Here is a 20109-nt window from a genome sequence, read left to right on the forward strand (position 1 = left end):
TTTCTGGCACTGTCTCTATTCCTGCTTTCTCTAGCTGCACAAACACACACACACACACACACGCACACGCACACACACACACACACACACACACACACACACACACACACACACACACACACACACACACACACACACACACACACACACACACACACACACACACACACACACACACACACACACACACACACTACTTGGGGAGCTGCAATTGCTTCCTGCCAAAGATTGTTCCCTGACTGACTCACCTCACTTTAGGGTTTAGATATACTGTACAGCATACCAGTCAGTCAAGACAATATTGTCATTGCAGATTTTATTCTATGAAGTAGATATCAGTGCTAGACTTATCTCCTCAAAGACTGTATTCAATCAACAAATCCAGACTGGGTGATTGAAAGGAAACCGCAAGATCTTTTTCATGTTAAGTCCCATGTCCCAACAATAAAAAACAATATGATAAAATGTATAATAAACAATTTTATTGACCATCTCTTTACTTTTTTATTGACTTTATTTCACTACATGAATCTATTCAGGTCCTATCTGGTTCTGGTTCTGATCTCGTGAGCAGAATGTAAGTTCGAGAGATCAGGATGGTTCGTAAGAGGCTATAGTCAGACAGGATGGAAAGTGGAAATGTGATAGGCTAGGCAATATCTGCACTTCACTGTAGGCTAGGTGCCAATCAGTTTATGCTATCATGCCAACTCCTCATTGTCATGCCAAGGTCCCCCTATCAAAATCCATGGTATGCCATCCATGGTGAGTAACACTCATCCAGTGATTGCCATATGGTGTAATGTGGTCTATTCTACAAACCTGTGTGGTTAGAAACATTATTTATGATTATTTATCTGGTGGGTGGTAGGAACATTCCACTGCTCTTGGGTCAGTTGAGTAGCTTAAGCCAGGTATTCCCAAATTGGGGTACGGGCACAATGCCATCAGGGGTACGCCAAATACAAATGTGATTCACATTTAATAAAAATAAATGGTTTTTAAACTTTTTTTTCTCTTCATATTTTCAAACAGTCCATTTATATTTTCCAACGGGGCTATACATTTGGGTGAGGTTTTTTTCTTGCCTGAGTAGCCTCGTTTCACTGCCAAAAATGTTATTAAACCATCTAGTGTTCAGCAAAATAACAACACAATGTCTAATACAGGTAGCCTAGTAAAATAATGAACATCCAATCAAATTAACCGTTACTCTCTTACGGGAATTCCACTAACGGTCTGTATGTAGCCAAACGTAACTGCTGCTCATGTTGGAATCTGTACTGATGGTGCAAAAGCTATGACAGGGAGACATAGTGGAGTGGTAACGCGCGTGCAAGCAGTTGCTCCCGATGCCACTTGGGTACACTGCAGCATCCACCGAGAGGGTCTTGCTGCCAAGGGAATGCCTGACAGCTTGAAAGACGTTAAGGACACTACAGTGAAAATTGTTAACTTTGTTAAAGCAAGGCCCCTGAACTCTCGTGTATTTTCTGCACTATGCAATGATATAGGCAGCGACCATGTAACGCTTTTACAACATACACAGAAGTGTGCTGGTTATCAAGGGGCAAAGTATTGACACGTTTTTTGAATTGAGAGAGGAGCTTAAAGTTTTCTTTACTAACCATCATTTTCACTTGTCTGACCACTTACATGATGACAAGTTTCTCACACGACTGGCCTATCTGGGTGATTTTTCTCGCCTGAATGATCTGAATCTAGGATTACAGGGACTCTCCGCAACTCTATTCAATGTGTGGGACAAATTGAGGCTATGATTAAGAAGTTGGAGCTCTTCTCTGTCTGCATTAACAAGGACAACACACAGGTCTTTCCATCATTGTGTGATTTTTTTGTGTGCAAATGAACTCAAGCTTACAGACAATGTCAAATGTGATATAGGTGCACAATTATGCAGGTACATTTCCGAAACAGATGACACAAACAACTGGATTCGTTATCCCTTTCATGCATTGCCTCCAGTCCACTTACCGATATCTGAAGAAGAGAGCCTCATCGAAATTGTAACAAGCGGTTCTGGAAAAATTGAATTTAATCAGAAGCCACTGCCAGATTTCTGGATTGGGCTGCGCTCAGAGTATCATGCCTTGGTAAATCGCTGCTGTTAAGACACTGATGCCCTTTGCAACCATGTACCTATGTGAGAGTGGATTCTCGGCCCTCACTAGCATGAAAACTAAATACAGGCACAAACTGTGTGTGGAAAATTATTTTAAGACTGAGACTCTCTCCAATACAACCCAACATTGCAGAGTTATGTGCATCCTTTCAAGCACACCCTTCTCATTAACCTGTGGTGTTATTCACAATGTTCGATTAACAAATAAGGTTTTATATGTAAGATGGTTAAATAAAGAGCAAAATTATTGATTATTATTATATTATGATTTATGCCCTGGTCCTATAAGAGCTCTTTGCCACTTCCCACGAGTCCGGTTGTGACAAAAACTCACACTCATTCTTATGTTTAATAAATGTATTGTATAGTGTGTGTGTGGCAGGCTTACAATGATGACAAAAAACAAAATTTGAGACTGTGCTGACCCTGGTGCTAGAGGGGGTAAGCAGCTGGAGGTTGAATGTTTGAGGGGTATGGGACTATAAAAAGTTTGGGAACCACTGGCATTAAAATAGATCTTCTGAAGTGTCACACACTATATCATGACAAGTAGGTTATGTCCCAAATGGCACCCTATTCCCTATATAGTACACTACTTTTGACCAGACCCCTGTTATGCACTATATAGTGAATAGTGTAACTAAGCCTCAATACCTCTCTATGCTGGTCTCATTTAGAAACGCAAAACCGCCACGTTGCTCTAGAAATACAGGTAATGGCGCTCTCTGCTGCCTCTAGTCAGAAATGCATTGTTTTATACCATCATCCGGTCCCAATTAACTTCCTACCTGTCTCCCTTGGCCCTAACCATTTTAATGTTTGCAGATCTATACATGGAAACAATATGGTGTAAGATCCTCCACTACACCACGTTTACCTACCCAGACAGATCTGCAAGCATGAAAGGGTTAGGACCTAGGGGACGGGATAGGGAGCAAATTGGGACTGTACCCATGATGTCTCTACAAAAATATTAAAACATTTAAAGTGTTGGTCCCATGTTTCATGAGCTGAAATAAAAGATCCCAGAAATGTTCCATATGCACAAAAAGCTTATTTATCTCAAATGTACTCTTTGCAAATGTATGCACAGGTGTTGCACTGTATCATGTATTGATATTATTTATATGACATTACAAGACGGTGAGGGTGTGGAGTTTGTCCTTTCTGAATGATTGTCTGCACCTTTTGTCATAATGGAACACCTGTCCTCTTCAAACTGGCTTTTATCTTCATAGTTTACTAACTTATTTCATTCGGCACAACTCAATGTGTTGCTACTATTAGCTAGCACTGCGCTAACTCTGAACATTATGGCTACGCTATGACCATGCATGAGTGCATGTGTGACTGATTGAAGTAGATCAGGGATGGCCATCCCTCCTGAAGAGCTACTGGGTATGCAGGTTTTTGATCCAGCCCAGCTCCAACATACTTGATTTAGGTAGTCAAGATTCTGATGATCAGCCGATGAGTAGAATCAGAAGTACGTAAGAACAAAAGCTTGCACAACCAGTAGTTGTCCGGGAGGAGGTTTGGCCATCGCTGAAGTAGAAGTTACCCCAAACCACAGATCTAAGGAGAGCATACCCTCCCCTAACAATAACCATTTGGGGGAGGAAAACATATCTGATCGTGTATCAGTCGTTATGGACAACCTCAGCCTCCTCCTTTGGGGGCTTTCCTTGAGTCAGACAATCTTCCCCTCATGTTAACCCTCCAGTCCACTAAGCTCCGTAATGGAGGTCAGAAGACAGTTTCAACTTCATACATCATTGCTGTCAGACATGTCTAGTACTTAACTTGCATTGAAACAATACATCATTCTACTGTCAAATGAGTGCTTGGGAGATAAAGTTCACAATTTACAGCATTAAATTCATAAAAACCCTTTACACTTGTGTCCTGTATTTTTATTTTTGGCAACAAACATTTGCTACTACGGTCTACGGATATCTGGCACAGCCACAGACCGGCTAGGAGGTTACATACATAAAGCTTCAACGTCTATCATGTGTGTGAGGGTTGAGTTCTCCCATGGATTTTGGTGGAAAACACCTCCAGACAATACGTACACCAATCCTATGCTTTTAAATCTGTGACAAGCAGTGTGTGGAAAGGGGGGAAATTGAAACCTAGCTCAAGAAACCAAAAGAACATGCTCTAGTTCTATCCTAGTACCATTCTTTATCAGTAATGGACAAGGCAATATATACTGAACAAAATGATAAACGCAACATGTGACAATTTCAACAATTTTACTGAGTTACAGTTCATATAAGGAAATCAGTCAATTGAAATAAATTGATTAAGCCCTATTCTATGGATTTCACATGACTATGCCCTCCCAGGCCTACCCACTGGGGAGGCAGGCCCAGCCAATCAGAATGAGTATTTCCCCACAAAAGGGCTTTATTACAGACAAAACTGAGGAGTATTTCTATCAGCTGTCTGGGTGGCTGATCTCAGATGATCCTGCAGGTGAAGAAGCCAAATGTGGAGGTCCTGGGCTGGCGTGGTTACACATGGTCTGCGGTTGTGAAGCCGGTTGGACGTACTGCCAAATTCTCTAAAATGATATTAGAGGCAACTTATGGTAGAGAAATGAACATTAAATTTTCCAGATAACAACTCTGGTGGAGATTCCTGCAGTCAGCATACCCATTGCACTATTCCCTCAAAACTTGAGTCATCTGTGGAATTGTGTTGTGACAAAACTGCACATTTTAGTGGCCTTTTGTCCCCAGCATAAGGCACACCTGCATAATGATCAGGCTGTTTAATAAGCTTCTTGATAATCCATCCTCCTGACAGGTGTGGCATATCTTGGCAAAGAAGAAATTTTACATGTGTATATTTTTGTTCAGTATAGTTCATGTTACCCAACTCCACACCAAACTCTAAGCCCACACAGACCGCTTGTTGATCTGAAAGGTAAGCAATATGGTTCTGCTTTCCACTATACTGCTTGTACCAACAAGGGTTTAGGGGTATGAGTTAGTATTTGGTATTAGGCATGTGAGTGAAAGGGCATATACACAGGAGTTTACATAAATCTAAGTATTTGTCCCAATTCTCTCCCCCGACTACCTAATCTCCTTGCCTCCATGATCACTGATCCAAAATAACCACAAAAAAAGGTAACAGTATAAGCAATAATATGGTGAATTCATTTCACCCATCTATCGACATGAAGGGAGCCAAAGGAAGGAACAAGGTAGGGAAATTGGGACACAGTGTAACTCTCTTCCAGTAGTCAGTGGAGAACAGGCAGAGGAGACATTCCACAGAGAGCAGAGGTAACAAAGCACCTTTTTACAGATCTGGCTGTACATTAATTTGCATAACAATCCTTAAACCAAGATGAAAAAATAAAGGATGGAAAGGAGAATCACTGGTCACATAGTCCTCTCTACACTCTATTGAATTAAATCACAGATCTGAGAGGATTGGATTGGTCAAAGCAGAAGGGTGGACATCTTGGTTTCACTTATACACTAACCTACAGATCAGTGATTGGGAGAGGAAGATGCACTATGAAGCCCATTCTATTCCATTCAGAAAGGGTGAACGGTTGGCCACTGACTAATCAGTGAAGTAATGCAATTTGGTTGGAGGGGTTCATAAAGGTAATCAATCCCCTAACTCAGGGTTTCCCCAAACTCAGTCCAAATAATCAAAGCTTGATGAGTTGGTTATTTGAATCAGCTGTGTAGCGCTAGGCCAAAAAACCAAAACATGCACCCAGCAGTGGCCCAAGGACCAAGTTTTGGAAACCCTGCCCTAACTTGATGCTGAAAGAGGTTTTCCTCAAGGCTAAGGCAACACCAAACGTACACACTCTCATACACACACACTGAAATATGAAACATAAACATATAGTATGTGTACTGTGTATGTGGGAAACCTACCAAAAACCTTCTCGATCACATAATTGTGTTAACATACGTAAGCAGGATAGGTACTAGGCATTTCATCGTCTAATAGCGGCCATCTTTCAAGTTCTTCGAGAACCACATTTCAAAATAAAATGTAACACTTTCTTGTGTAATCCTTTAAGAGTTCACAAATCCTACATTTTCATGCTGTTTCGCTCTAATAAACTTCTCTAGTTTAGTTTAACAGTGGGTATGGATCATTTCCAATAGCTGTCAGTCAAGTATTTGCTTTTAAATGTGTAAATCAAGGGTAGTAGAAGAACATTAACACAACATTTCCACTGTATAGTCCATTTGTCCCCAGACTGGCAGTTGTATTGACTCTGAGGATTTAGGTGCTCCTACAACCTGTCCTGTGTATCAGGAGTGAACTCTCTCGCTAGCTTACAATTACAGCAGCAGGTAGTCAAGTGGTTAAGAGTGTTGGGCCAGAAACCGAAAGGGCCCTAGTCTGATTCCCCGAGCTTACTGGGGCACATCGACAGAGGCACTTTACTCTAATTGCTCCTGTAAGTCACTCTGGATAAGAGTGTCTGCTAAATGACATTGGACCACTCAGTCACAGTGTCAAGCTTCACAATAAATTGCACAGATACGTGTCTAACATTCTGTTGTAATTAAAATGCAACTACCATTGTAACTAGTGAGACAATTTGTCCAATTTCCTTTACACATAAATCATTGCTTATATACCTTAGTTGCAAAGACCATTTTGAGCTAAACAATTACATTCTGGTTACCAGAGTAGTTAGAGAGTATGGTATGAAGGCAAGTTAATGTAAAGAGTTGCCCAGTCTTAGATTCAAATATTCAACAAACAAGACAAAATAATAGGAGGGTAAAAGTTCATAGAACTCTTTAGTTGGGAGAGCTTGAGGGTGTGGCATAACCAACGTACAGAGCAGGTGTACCTTATCTGCCAGACACGGAGAACAATTTACAGGGTATTTACAAATATACACAAGGGAGGGGGGGGGTTGGTGGTGGTCTACGTTAGTCTGATCCAGATCTGGAGATGAGCGGGCCAACTAAAAGAAAACACACCTTGACGAATGGTTCAAAGCCAGCAGGTGACCCCTAACACACCACAACCACCCCCTGCTTTCACCTTTGCGGTGTTTCTAGTCAAGAGGATTCAGCACCGAATGAATCTGAGACCAGGCAAGGTCTAAATACAACCTGAAGTGAAACAGACTAAAGTTACACCAAACCAACCAACCAGAACACTGGGCCAAACGGTACATCTTGAGAGGGTGCGTCTACTCTTCAAGGACATAATATTTGTTACATCACTGGGTAAGTGTGATCCCTAAAACAAAACGAAAGGTAATCCCAGTTGAGGGACTTTTCAGAGTTTACGTAACAGTGTCCTGCTGAGATGGAGTGCGAAAACCAAATGGATGGAGTGCATAACATGTAAACCCAATAGATGCAGGCGAGAAGAACCAGAGACTAATCAGACAAAGCAGAGGTGGGTGTCCTGTTTTAAACACCTGCCAGCGGCCTCACTCCAGGTGTAGCTAGAGGTCTGATCCTGAGCAAAGTGGCATTTAGCCAAGCGTTGTCTGGTCTAACGACTACAATCTCATGTGATGATCTTATGACCTTTTCATCACACAGCGAGCCCCCATTGGCTAGACATTGAGGACGGGGGACTTGGATACAGACTCATGCCCCCTGGTCTTGGGGATAAGGAGAAGGTGTTAAGGGGGGCAGAGGGGTGATTGGGTTGACTGATCCCTCTTGGTGTAGATTAGCTTGATTGATAGCCCCCCTATAGCCCCCCTCAACCCTGAGGGGGCAGGGCTGTGGGGTCCGGTCAAGCCCTTTCAGTCCTCCTCACACTCCGTTGGCACTTATCTTGCTCTTCTGGGACGCCTTTGCTTCTTCAGCCTGGAGGAGAGGTCAGAGGGCAAAGGTTAATTTACAAACAAATTATGAAAAAGAAACAGATGGCAATCATTGAATAATGGTGAATTTCAGACGTGGACATTAGCAATAATGTAATAAAACCTGTTATGGGCATACTGTAATTTAACTACTCATAAATCTTATATGGTTAATGAATGTGACAAATAGGTGGATCGATGGTTAAATAGCTATGATTTCATGTGGACTGGTTTGTTTATCTTTTAACCCACAATGGTGCTAATCTTCCAAGAGTCCATGGTTGGTTGGTTGGGCAGTTTGTTGTTGTGTGAGCGATTAGGACGTGGTGAGAGAAAGGGAGACGGCATTGGGGTTAATATAATTAACCACTAACACTAACCTTTAACCATCTCTAACCATAAATCAAGACCAAAAAGCTCATTTCATTTTTCACAAGTTATGAAGATGTTAAGTGAAGTTGTGAACAGTTATTTGCTTGCCAGCAGCCTGGCCATCTATTTACTACTCTGTCATTTCTAGCATGGCCATCTAGTCACTACAATGATGCTCCCTGTGGGTATCACATGACTGAGGGTCAAAGGTGGCTGACCTGAACAATCTGGGCAGGGGTGGGAGGTTTGTCTGAGACGATGACAGCCTGGTCTCTAACCTCTTCCACCTGGAGGAACAGAAACGCACACCAGAAATGAGGACTTTCTTTACCAACAACACAGGTCATCCTGGAGAAGATACTGGACCGGTCTGTCTTTGACCACAACCCGTTTATCTACTCTACTGAGCATTCTGTGACCGGGTTGTGTATGTCTGCGTACTAACCAGCCTGTCTTTGATGACCAGAGCTGGGTCCACTAGTAAGTCTGAGGAGGAGGCTGTTGTTCCCTGTGGGGTCTCAGCTAGAGGAGTGGCCTTCTGAAACATACAACAATGTTACATTATCAACATACATACTTTGTTTTGTTAAACCGAGAGGTCATAAGAGAACTAACACAATGACCTCCCTGAAAACAAAAACACACACAAATGGAATGATCAAGCCAGTTATGTAAGCAGTGGTGATGCCTTCCACCGAGTGTCCGGAGACTGGTGTAAACGCCAGAGAGAGTTGGCAGCAGGAACATACTTCAGATGGTTGACCTGCATTTCTATATCACTACGCTCAAGAGTTGGAGAATAAACCAGGTCTACATGGTCTGATGGTCAACCCTTAGTTCTGAGGGAAACCTGTGCTACTGTGAGAATCACTGGAGGCAGGAGCCCTTGACCACAGACATATAATCAGATCACTGTTCCCAAATACGAACTGATCTGGTTGGGGGGGGGGGGGGGGGGGGGGGGGTCTTACCTCTAGTATGGTTACAGGGGGTAAGAAAATGTAGTCTATTTCATAAGAACAGAATGCTCTGTGTTGTCCTTACGTTAGGTCCTGATCTGGCTATGCCATATGACTGTGGGCTACACTAGTTCATTTGGCAGACAAGATTTGCTTAGAATTCCTTGGCATTATTTTATAGTATGAAGAATACAATTGAACATAGCTGAATAAAATAGAAAGGATATTTTCTCCAAACGATTTGAGGGAGTGCGGCTAACAAAGAAACAGGTCCTCCAATATGCTTCATTTAGAGTTATTTATGCAACTATAGTTGCGAAACAAATGTTGGGCTACATGTTTTGATTTTTAATACATTCTAAGGCTGCATAATGAGACAAATGCTGATTTGAAAAAAGCACCATTAAAGGCATGGGTTCTTTGTTTTTTTGCGCAGGCTGTACACACTTCATTAGTCTCTTATTCACAATTTGACAAGCACTTGATAATGCCTCAAATTTCCCGGCGGCATTCACTTTGTGTGATATTGTCCCCCATCAGACTATTCTTGATTTATTCTTGTCTTTACATATACTAAATAAGATATGTATGAAATTTGTTTTGATATAGAATGAACCATTATCATGCACCTGTCTTGATAAATGTCATCTATGCACTTAAACAGGGAATGGACAACGTATTTCCCGTGGCTCATTTTCATGCCAGCCAGGTAGGCTATACTCCTGTTGTAAAGAGAAGAAATGTGCTTAATATTAGGAAAGTTGAGAAATAGTAGGGCTAGCCTATAGGAAGCTGATGGGGTCCTATTTTTAATAGAGGCCATCAAAACTCTTGTTTTCTCACACAATTGCATAGCTTATAGAAATGTTAAGCAACATGAGTGTGTTTGATTGGATTTTTTGATTAGATTTGCAATGATGTCAGAGTGATTTAGAGGGACAGAGTACTGAGTACCAGGCAATTAGCAAGTTTGGTAGGCTACTAATGACCATCAGCAGCATCAGTGCTTGAAGCGCTAGGTACAGGGGTATGATGTCTTACCTCTAGTTTGGGTACAGGGGGTATGACGGGTATAATGGGTTTCACGTCAGTCAAGTACATAGCTCTGGAGAGCAGCAGCAGAGAGGGAGGGACGTTCTCCTTCAAGTGCAGGTCCAACCACTGGAACAGAGAGGTTACAGGTCAGAGGCCACTGAAGAAGCTAATCCTTTTTCGTCCCTAATGGCACAACAGGGTGCCATTTTGGACACATCCCTTATAATACAATAAATAGTTTGAATCCTTTAGTGGCTTGACATAATGCATCTTTAACAAGGTGGGCTATACGTTTTGATTTTGAATATATTCTAAGGCAGCATGATGCAACTAATGATGATGACTTGTTCACAAGTTGAGTGTCTGACCTGTTGCATCTGCTGGCGTAGCTGGTCAGTGGTCAGACCCAGTGACCTCATCCCTCTGCTACGACACGCTGCCTGCAGCTCTGACACACTCATAGCAGGCACACCCTCAGTGGCGATCACCTCGTCGTCTGCTTTGATGGTTCTCAGTTGCATCATCAGCTGGAAGCGGAGCAGGTTATTGGTTCCTATGGGCTGGAGCTCCAGCAGCTTACACAGGGCCACCAGCTGGGGGCGCTCTAGATGCTCCAGCGTCAATTCGTCTTCAAACAGCTTGGAGAACTTAACGATGTCCTTAGTGGTGGGCTGCTCCCCTGTGTGACGCACCTGGAGATGACACAGGGAGGACAGGGGCTAGTTAGAGCAGTCTGGGGACTTGGGAAACAGACTTGGGAAGGACACATGGGCACGTGAACGTTATCACATGTTGACCGTTATCAGGTCTGTATGAACTTAGACGACCAGGGCTAGACAAACAATGGGATGAAAACTTGAAACACTCATGACATTATGGATCAGAGGTGTGGATGCATGCTTTGCCCCCTGGCTAAATTACCTTCTGTACGTAGGTGGAGAAGCGCTGCGTCTCGTCCTCTGTCAGAGCCTTGGTCTTGTTCCTCTTGGCCATTTCTGCTATGGTCTCCTGGAGGAATTTAGCCAGCTCCAGCTTAGCAGCCAGACCCTTCTTCTGCTTCTCTTCCTTAAAGAGAGAAAAAAGGCAGAAAGAGAGAGGGAGAAGTCATTTCTCAAATGGTCCTTATGCATAAACTAGTATTAGCTACTTGCGATTGGTTTTAGAAATAGAGTAGGTAAAAAAAGAGCCTCATCACATTCTATGAAGTTGCTAGGTAATGTTAAAGAGGGTCTATTTGAAAACAAACTTTCAAAGTGCTTCAGTTGGCTAATGGTGGTCACTACCCTTGCTTCCTGTAAGTATCCCAATGGCCATGATGTGAGCGGCCAGGTCAGACACCTCTGTTGTACAGGAGCACGAGGACATGAAAGCCATTCAGCCATGAGTGACCTACAACTAGCCAGGGCCCGGTTTCCCAAAAGCATCTTAAGGCGAAGTTCATCGTTACAACCTTCGTAGGAGCGTCGCTAAATCTCAGAGCGGTTTCCCAAAACCATTAACGTTGCGCTTGAAAACGATCGCAATCTAACGCCTGCCTTTCGTAGAACAGCTTATTGCCCTCCCGCGTCACCTTATACACAGAAGATCTCCGCTAAACATAGAATCACGGTTTATCTTCTCTGACCGCAGATAACTTCAGAACAAAGTTGACTACCAATAAAGTTGCCAATGTCTTTGCAATTGATACAAACAAGTGATGTATACAAATATGCTTCAAATCATTTTGAAATACATTTCATGTTCATTCAAGTTCTATTTTCTACTTGCAGTAATTTGTCTCAACATATTTCATGATGTGTGATTTAGGGCATTTTTATTGGGTAAGCATTAGAATAAGCCGCCTCATGAAATAGCCTTCAGGTTATTACAGAAATTATACTCAATGGGGTGATATGTGAGAGTTGTGTCTGTTTTGATCATCTTACATTATGTTTAATAAATGGTGTATGTTCATGTTCAGAGCTCTCTTGTAAATGAGACCCCGGTCTCAATGGTGACCCACTCTGGTCACCAAAAAAGAAATACAAATATATTTGTAGCCGTAGTTGCTAATCTCTTTCTAGGAGCTGATCCGTCGTCAGTATTGTGAAATAATTCTAATTTTAAAAAAGGTAAGATTTGCATTGAGAAAGCTGGTCCGAGAGCAGCGCTGCCTTTTTTCCCGATCCTATCAGTATCGGCACTTGCTCCAACGACACACTTGGAGACTGTCCTCTCTGCGTGGTTTTGGGAAACGCATGTTACATAGTCGGACGTTGTAGGAAAGATGCAACGTTCACAAAAAAAATATAGAATTAAAAAACTCGTAAGTCTAAATTTCATCACTTTTGGGAAACCGGGCTCAGGCCTATTGGGTCTAATCCCACACAAAGACCTGGGGTGTCCCAATAATCAATTTCTTCCTGAGTTGTGCACCTATTCACTACGCCTCACAAATGTAAAATAAACATTGGATTAGTGGGGGCATGGGCTAGAGTTTCTTTTAGTAGTAATTTTCTGTCTAATCTATGAAGGGAGGTGAACAAGTGCACACTTCAGGAGAAAAGAGATTATTGGGACACACCTCTGCTCATTCTAATGGCCTACATGTCTAAAGGAAATATATCCCTTGCTTGGGTGCATCTCAAGTGTGCTTTTGTCTCCTTTCCTTTATCTGCATAAGTCCCTGGTTTGAATCCAGGCTGTATCACATCCAGCCGTGATTGGGAGTCCCATAGGGCAGCGCACAATTGGCCCAGTGTCGTCCGGGTTTGACCGGGGTAGGCCGTCATTGTAAATAAGAATATATTCTTAACTGACTTGCCTAGTTAAATTTAAAAAAGATATATCACAAAAATGGAAGAACAGAAAAACAGACACCTAGCATATCATGACTAGATTAGTGCGGATGAAGGAGAGGAGACAAGGAAGCAAGTTTAGACCATTGAGACGCAGTCAGTCATCAACAAGTCAGGGACATTAACATTGCAACAGTGTGAAGAACGTGCCTTCTTGGTCTCGGTCTCGAAAGTAGAGGGCAGCATCTCAGGGAAGAGCTTGAGGAAGACAGGAAGCAGGAACTCCATGAAGGGAACGATGATGAAGACCATGAAGGGCAGCAGGCGGAACAGGTCAGCACATGTCCTCATCAGCTGGAGAGAAAACGGAGGGTTAGCAAAGCAAACAGTAACAGGTCTCACACAACAAAGGAGGAGAGAGAATAAAAATATGGCAGATTACTATGTAGGCTACAGTTTATTGGTATTATAGAAAGATGCAGTGATGCAATGTGAGTTATGCCCTGTCATTGCACCAACACCTATAGAAATAGAATGCCAACACCCAAGTACAAAGTCGATCCCAAACATTTTGAAATGTGACCGACAAAACAATGTTTTCTTAAAAAAAATTCTTTGAACAAACAAAACCAATGGCTGTGACCACATCTTAGGTGAAACTCCCATCTGATTCTTGTTCATTTGATATACTCTAGTCCATCTGATTCACGGGACTTTGTTCCTTCTATGAGCAAGGTCCAAAGACTGACACATACCTCAGCTAACCCTTCATGGACGGTAGACTAACACATTACACTATATATCTCAGCTAACCTTTACAGGCGATAGCCTGTAACAAGGCTCAAGATTCAAGGAATTTAGCTCACTTATGAGCAAGGGTGAAAGAAGCAAACAGAAGTCTGTATGTCTGATCGTTTAGTTCATTTTATGAGCTGAATGGGGGTGAAGGACCTTAGGTGAAGCCACATATGATGACAGTTCTGTTCATTCTATGAACTGAACAGAGTGAAGGATATAAGTGAAACTCCATCTGAAACACTGTCCTGGTTATTTCACATAAGCAGGATAGTGAAACTGTACGTATGATAACGGATAAAGTTTGTCGGATCAGGATCGTGAAGAAAGTGTCAGCCTATTTGCAACGCACCTTCTTGTTAGTGCATTTCCATTTTCATGTGTTGCGCGTGCATTCAGTAGTCTATGAAATCACAAAGGCATAAACGCATGAAAGTGTGTATTCTTATTTAAAATGTATGTGGTTCTGTCATTGTAATGTACTCATCTAGGTCATGTATTGCGTCATGTTTTATGTGGATCCCAGGAAGAGTAGCAATTTGATGAATAGAAAGAGACATCAGTTACAAAACAACTAAAAGTGTAATGACATTTGGCAATGATCATTAGGCATACAACACTTAAGCCTGAATAGCTGTGCCCACTGCTGTACCTGCGTGTCTCGTCTGGGCCACTTATCAAAGCACAACACAATTTGGGATATTGTTATATATTGCACATTTTAAGTCAATTCACTCATTTTCATGTAGCTGACCTGCGGGAATGTTAAATCATGTTGTCATTGCCTATAGTTTTCTTAATTATTGTGATAGGCTCACGGTTTACAGATACGGCATACCCCCCCTATTTATTTTGCTGGGACGCCAAACCGGATCGGCTTACTTTCACTCCTGGTCTTAAGCCACAACACAAGAAGGAATCCCCCTTGACCCACCATGGGCAACACTATGTTAGGATTCTGTCCCTCCGTCTCTAGCAGACTACTAGCACTGCCAGTCCCTTTCTAAAATAGACCCGGTGCTGAGTAATGCTCTACCATGGCATTCAAACAGCAAGGGTCACACGGCGGTGTGTTTGGATGTGTGCACGTGTTATTGCACCCATCTTGTATCAGAGGCAATAGGCTAGATGCATCCTTTCAATCAGCCTTACTGATAAACATGGAGCCTGAAGTCAACTGAGGGTGGGTGGGTATGTGTTTGTTTGATGTACTGCATCTACATGCCTGCAACCCGACGTGTACTGTGTTTCATTCATCAATCCGCCTTATTTGCTGATAACCCTGTTTGCTTAATTGGCCTGTGTTTCACCAGACAGCTTATTAGAGAGACCGTTCGGTACACCATCCACATGAATGTCCTTTTTTCAGATAGCAGATTAACCACAACACTGGCACTGTGGCAGGCAGCGTTCTGAAATGTTTATAATCTAAGGGCCAGATTGGGTGACTCAGACCTAAGATTAACTCAGTTTTGTTCTTAGACTGAGGGTTAAACTACAATACCTCACTACATGTGGTTCTACTCCTTCGGTTGTGTTCAATAGGCACAACGAGAGAAAACATGAACGCAAAAATGAGAAACATTGTTATTGGTTCAATAAGTTCAAAAGGTAGGAACTTGTTCTTTTCAAAACATCCTGAGATTTGGAGGTGATCAGATGATCATTAGTTCCTGGTACTCCTTACTACACATCAATGAGTATTCCTATAAATCCTGCCCTCTACCCTGTTATTTAGTCCTTAAGGAACAGGTTAAACACAGAGCGAACTCAGCCTACACTTCCTGACTTACCCGTCTCCTCTCCCTGCGTGAGAGCAGTTGTCCGTGCAGCAGTCTCCACACCATCCTCCCTGCAATCTTGGTATCGATCCCCAGCAGCCTGAAGCCGTTGTAGTAGTGTTTCAGCTCATCCACTATCCTCTGGCCAATAGATTTCCTTACTACCTGGACCGTAGGGGCAGCTGCAGCCGCAACAGTAGCAGCAGCAGGGGGAGCAGGGACTGGAGGTTGGGGTGCAGGGGGGCCATTCTTAGGGGTCCCTGGGTGGTCATCCTGGGCTGGGGTGGCAGGGGCCTTGGTGTCCTGCAGCCAGACACAGGAGCTGTGCAGAGATCTGGCCAGCAGGGTAGTACTGTGGTTCTTGAAACAGTGGAGCCGAACACAGTGAGGGTAGCCAGACCTGGAACGCCTGAGGGACGGTAAGGACGACAGGCGGCTGGGGGGGTCCAGGTTGTGGTGGACGTAGGCGGTGGAGGGGAGAGGGCAGCAGCTGTGCCTCTTAGACAGCAGGTAAGATCCCCTAGAGACAGAACACATAGATACATCAGCATGGTCAGTGACTGCCTGGTCATATTTGACATATCCTTACTTTCACTACAGCAGTCAGCCAGGCACACTGCTGTTCTAATGTAAACTAGACCAATGGTTTGTGGGGTGCCACCTATGGCATTTACAGACCAGACTAGCTTGTTACCATAACCAACTCTTCCAAATTACTTCCTGGAGAGTTAAATGATTGATTTAACTAGCAGGGATCTTGTGGACACCTACAGTGGTGTCCCCACTGTGTGGTTGAGGTAAGTGCAGGCCTAAATGGTTTCTAATATAGAGCCGGTGACCTGTCTCCTACCTTGATCTTGTTACTGCCAGAAGCACCTGTGTACTGAACACTGCCATTGTTGTTACACCGGCAGATCGAGGTCTCCTGTATGGTGAACAATAAGACCAGTGAAATACATTACTAGAAAAAAATTAATACATACTGTAACTTGACAATTTTCTAGTACTGGTGGATGGCTAGTGTCAAGATATTTTATTTCCAACCGTCGTTTTTTAATGGATTCGGTATGATAAGATGTAATGTTAACGATGCGGATTACAGACAGTATTGCATCTCATTAGCTAGCTAAATAGCTAACATCTGCAGTCTTGAGAGATTTAACCTTTGGTTAGACAATAGAACATTAAAATATCTGATGACTTAGCAAACCTAGGAACATACAGAGATAATGCATGTTCCTAGAGCAAACACGCCAATAACTGAAAACGGAAGTTGATTGACGAACTTTGCTAGCTTACCTCGAACGTCAAATTGTTCTCGAGAGAGCTATGCTATGGCTGCCGTCAGGGCGTCGTAAAGCTTGTCTAAACGAGCAAAATAGTAACGTTACAATCCATTCACAGTTGTGTGCTGATTGAAGATGTGCGATGAAAATCAAGACTGATGAGATAAACCCATTTCCGACGTTATTATTACTAGTAATCCTTTGAGAAACGTCGTGTACCCTTTTGACCAACTTCGCCTATTTGGTACAGTGACCTAACGCTGCTCCCGGGTCGTCACTAGTTAAATTAACACAGTCATAATTATGGCTAAATCCCGCCCATTTCTACAATTTATCTTCTTAAGACCTGATTTTAAACCTAACCTTAAATTAAGACCAGTTTTTACTTTGTAGCTATATTATCTAGTGGAAATCCTGCTACTTCACTGAAAAGGTTATTGCGATTCACAACGGGCGCGTTCGAACAGATCACTTTTGTGAAGTCGGTGACTTCTTTAGTATTATTGCGGGCAGCCAACAAAAAATATAAGTGCATGCCGCCACCTACTGTATTGGCTGTGTATCAGCCTGCTATTCTGTAGAATGAATTCATTACACTTTGTGAAAAAAAATGCCCTACTAACTAACCCTGCACACATTTAAACCTCACAACTATTGCCCTATCTGATCCTACTCCAGGCCAGCAGCCAGGGAGGACGGGACCCTATTGTTCAAAACATTTTGTAACACTTCTGTAGGTCAAATATCATACACCCAACTACTTCTGCAGCTACCACCACAACATCTATCATCAGTGACTTACGTTCCATTCCTGCCGTACAATTGACAACTATGGCCATAAACGCACCCCCCAAAAATACCTTACTGAAGCTCGTTATTCACATGTTATTCCTATCACTCTCTATTGGCCTCAGCCTACTCACTCTGCACCCATTTTCCTCTACTACTCTTCTTTTCACTGCCTCATGCATACGACACCTTCTGCCCTACTCTGATCCTTGCAACCTTAACCTACACCACGGATACCCCTACAGCTTAAACACACAACTTTTCCCACCGATACTACACATTCCTTTGTCTCATGTTCTCCTGCTTACTTCTCACATCTAGAAATCTCCCTCCTACACACTGCTGCCACATGACCATAAGCCTGACACCTAAATCTCTAATGGCTTCGGGACAAAAGCTCTCATGGTATAACTGACATATCCCAACTTGGCTTTATCTGGTAAAGTAACTGCATCAAAACTCAGTAGTACAGACAGTGTATTCCCTGTTTAACCACTCTCTACACCAGGTCCGCGTCACACCAAACGGCGGGCGTCACAGACACTGGGAATCTTCAACTTCAGTTGATCATCCTCCACACTTAACACCACTCCAGTTATCACTCCTTTCAACGGCGCCCTGCTCCAGAGAGGAAAGCAAGTCACAGTTCTTGTCCCCAGTCGCATGGTACAGAGTGCAAGCTCCCTCTGGACGGCAGAAACACAAAAAAAAATCTAAACAATTCCACTTCGAGTCACTTTCACTGACCCAACATATCACAACCTGCTCTCCACCAAACCTGACACCACATACGGATCTGCCAGAAGGCAAGGATCCATTCTCTCCAAAAACCTAATTCCCACTGGGCCAGAATCATCTTTGTCATCATCCAGATGAGGCTCATACTCTGCGGTCTTCACCGCACCTGCCACCGCAGTTAATTCATCCTCACTCTCGTTCAATTTTCTTCTGTAGCTCTACCACAAGTTCTGTGTGATCCACCACTCCGTATTCACTCAAAACGTGTTCCACTTTTCTCCATTTTTTTCCAGTCCGCCATCTTACCCCCACCTCATGGCCACACTGGCAGCCATCTCCAAAGTCAGTGACTGATGCCTTTAAAAGTTTGTTGCATTATAGGGATACAAATTTTCCTACTTGAGCCTACATGTCTACTGCAAGAACTTTACAGAAATCATGTGATCAAAGGTCATGAACTTGACTGCAAGTTTCTGCAGTTGTTCTTCACCAACTTCCTCCTGCAGCCTTGTCTGCATTGTGGGAGGCTCTATTGTCAACCAATCATTAGGGTGTTTTTGTTTGACCCACGCAAAGGTGGCCAAAGACATTACTAAAATGGGAACCAACTCCATGTATACAGTGGATAGCCTATATTCAAATTAATGTGATATTTGATTTTACAATGACCACATTATATTTCAGTTTGTGAGTGTGTGATATAGGGGGTTGGAGCCATGTTTATTTCAGCATTATAAAGAAAAACTTTTATAAACAACGGTAACACTGCCATGTTGATCTGAGACTTGCTGTTGGAAAATCAAATCAAATCAAATCAAATTTATTTATATAGCCCTTCGTATATCAGCTGAAATCTCAAAGTGCTGTACAGAAACCCAGCCTAAAACCCCAAACAGCAAGCAATGCATGTGAAAGAAGCACGGTGGCTAGGAAAAACTCCCTAGGAAAAACTCCCTAGAAAGGCCAAAAACCTAGGAAGAAACCTAGAGAGGAACCAGGCTATGAGGGGTGGCCAGTCCTCTTCTGGCTGTGCCGGGTGGATATTATAACCACATTAGTGTCTGACTTTTGAATATGGTGTAATTGCATTCTGCAATTTGGGGCCTCACCTGATGTGGGTGTTCCCTGATATCAGGAAATGCCCACTGATACCTGCCATTGGTAAGTTCCAGTGTTATGAGACAGATGGTTTGTTGATGATGGTTTGCTTACATAACAGGATAGGATAATTAACATGGCAGGTTAGGTGAATTAGCTTCACAGGTTAGGTGAATTAGTGTGGCAGGTTAGGAAAGATTAGGAAAAGGGTTAGGCTTAGCTACAATGCTGCAGTTGTCAACAACTGTTGTCCTCGATGCGAATGAAACGGCCACCAACCAATGGCAAGCATCAACAGGTATAACTTGATATCAAGAAACGCCTGATATCAGAAAACACCCCTAATTGCGATATGCAATTACACCCTTCTCCAATTTTCAGCTGTCGGAGATGCACCTCCCCCGACGTCACTCCTCGACTTTTGTCTACAGTCGGTTGCTTTTGCCTTACCACTGAAACATGCCCACAGACTTGATTGTTGTTGACATACTAGAGCAGATGAGGATGGG

At 42.9% G+C, this 20109-nt stretch overlaps 1 protein-coding gene across 1 annotated transcript; it reads right to left on the minus strand.

Moving 5' to 3' along the window:
- Nucleotides 1-6370: 6370 nt before the first annotated feature.
- On the minus strand, nt 6371-17443 carry LOC115164341 (LETM1 domain-containing protein LETM2, mitochondrial). The gene is made up of 10 exons (XM_029716735.1): nt 16989-17443; nt 16540-16614; nt 15702-16209; nt 13324-13467; nt 11258-11401; nt 10705-11028; nt 10343-10462; nt 8788-8880; nt 8561-8629; nt 6371-7974 (listed from the first exon to the last, which is right to left on the minus strand). Exons 2-10 carry the CDS (start codon nt 16584-16586, stop codon nt 7921-7923), a joined length of 1503 nt encoding a protein of 500 aa, XP_029572595.1. The 5' UTR covers nt 16587-16614; nt 16989-17443; the 3' UTR covers nt 6371-7920.
- Between the last annotated feature and the right edge of the window lie 2666 nt (nt 17444-20109).

This window comes from Salmo trutta, chromosome 27, assembly GCF_901001165.1.
Source record: "Salmo trutta chromosome 27, fSalTru1.1, whole genome shotgun sequence".
In the NCBI taxonomy this organism is placed as follows: domain Eukaryota; kingdom Metazoa; phylum Chordata; class Actinopteri; order Salmoniformes; family Salmonidae; genus Salmo; species Salmo trutta.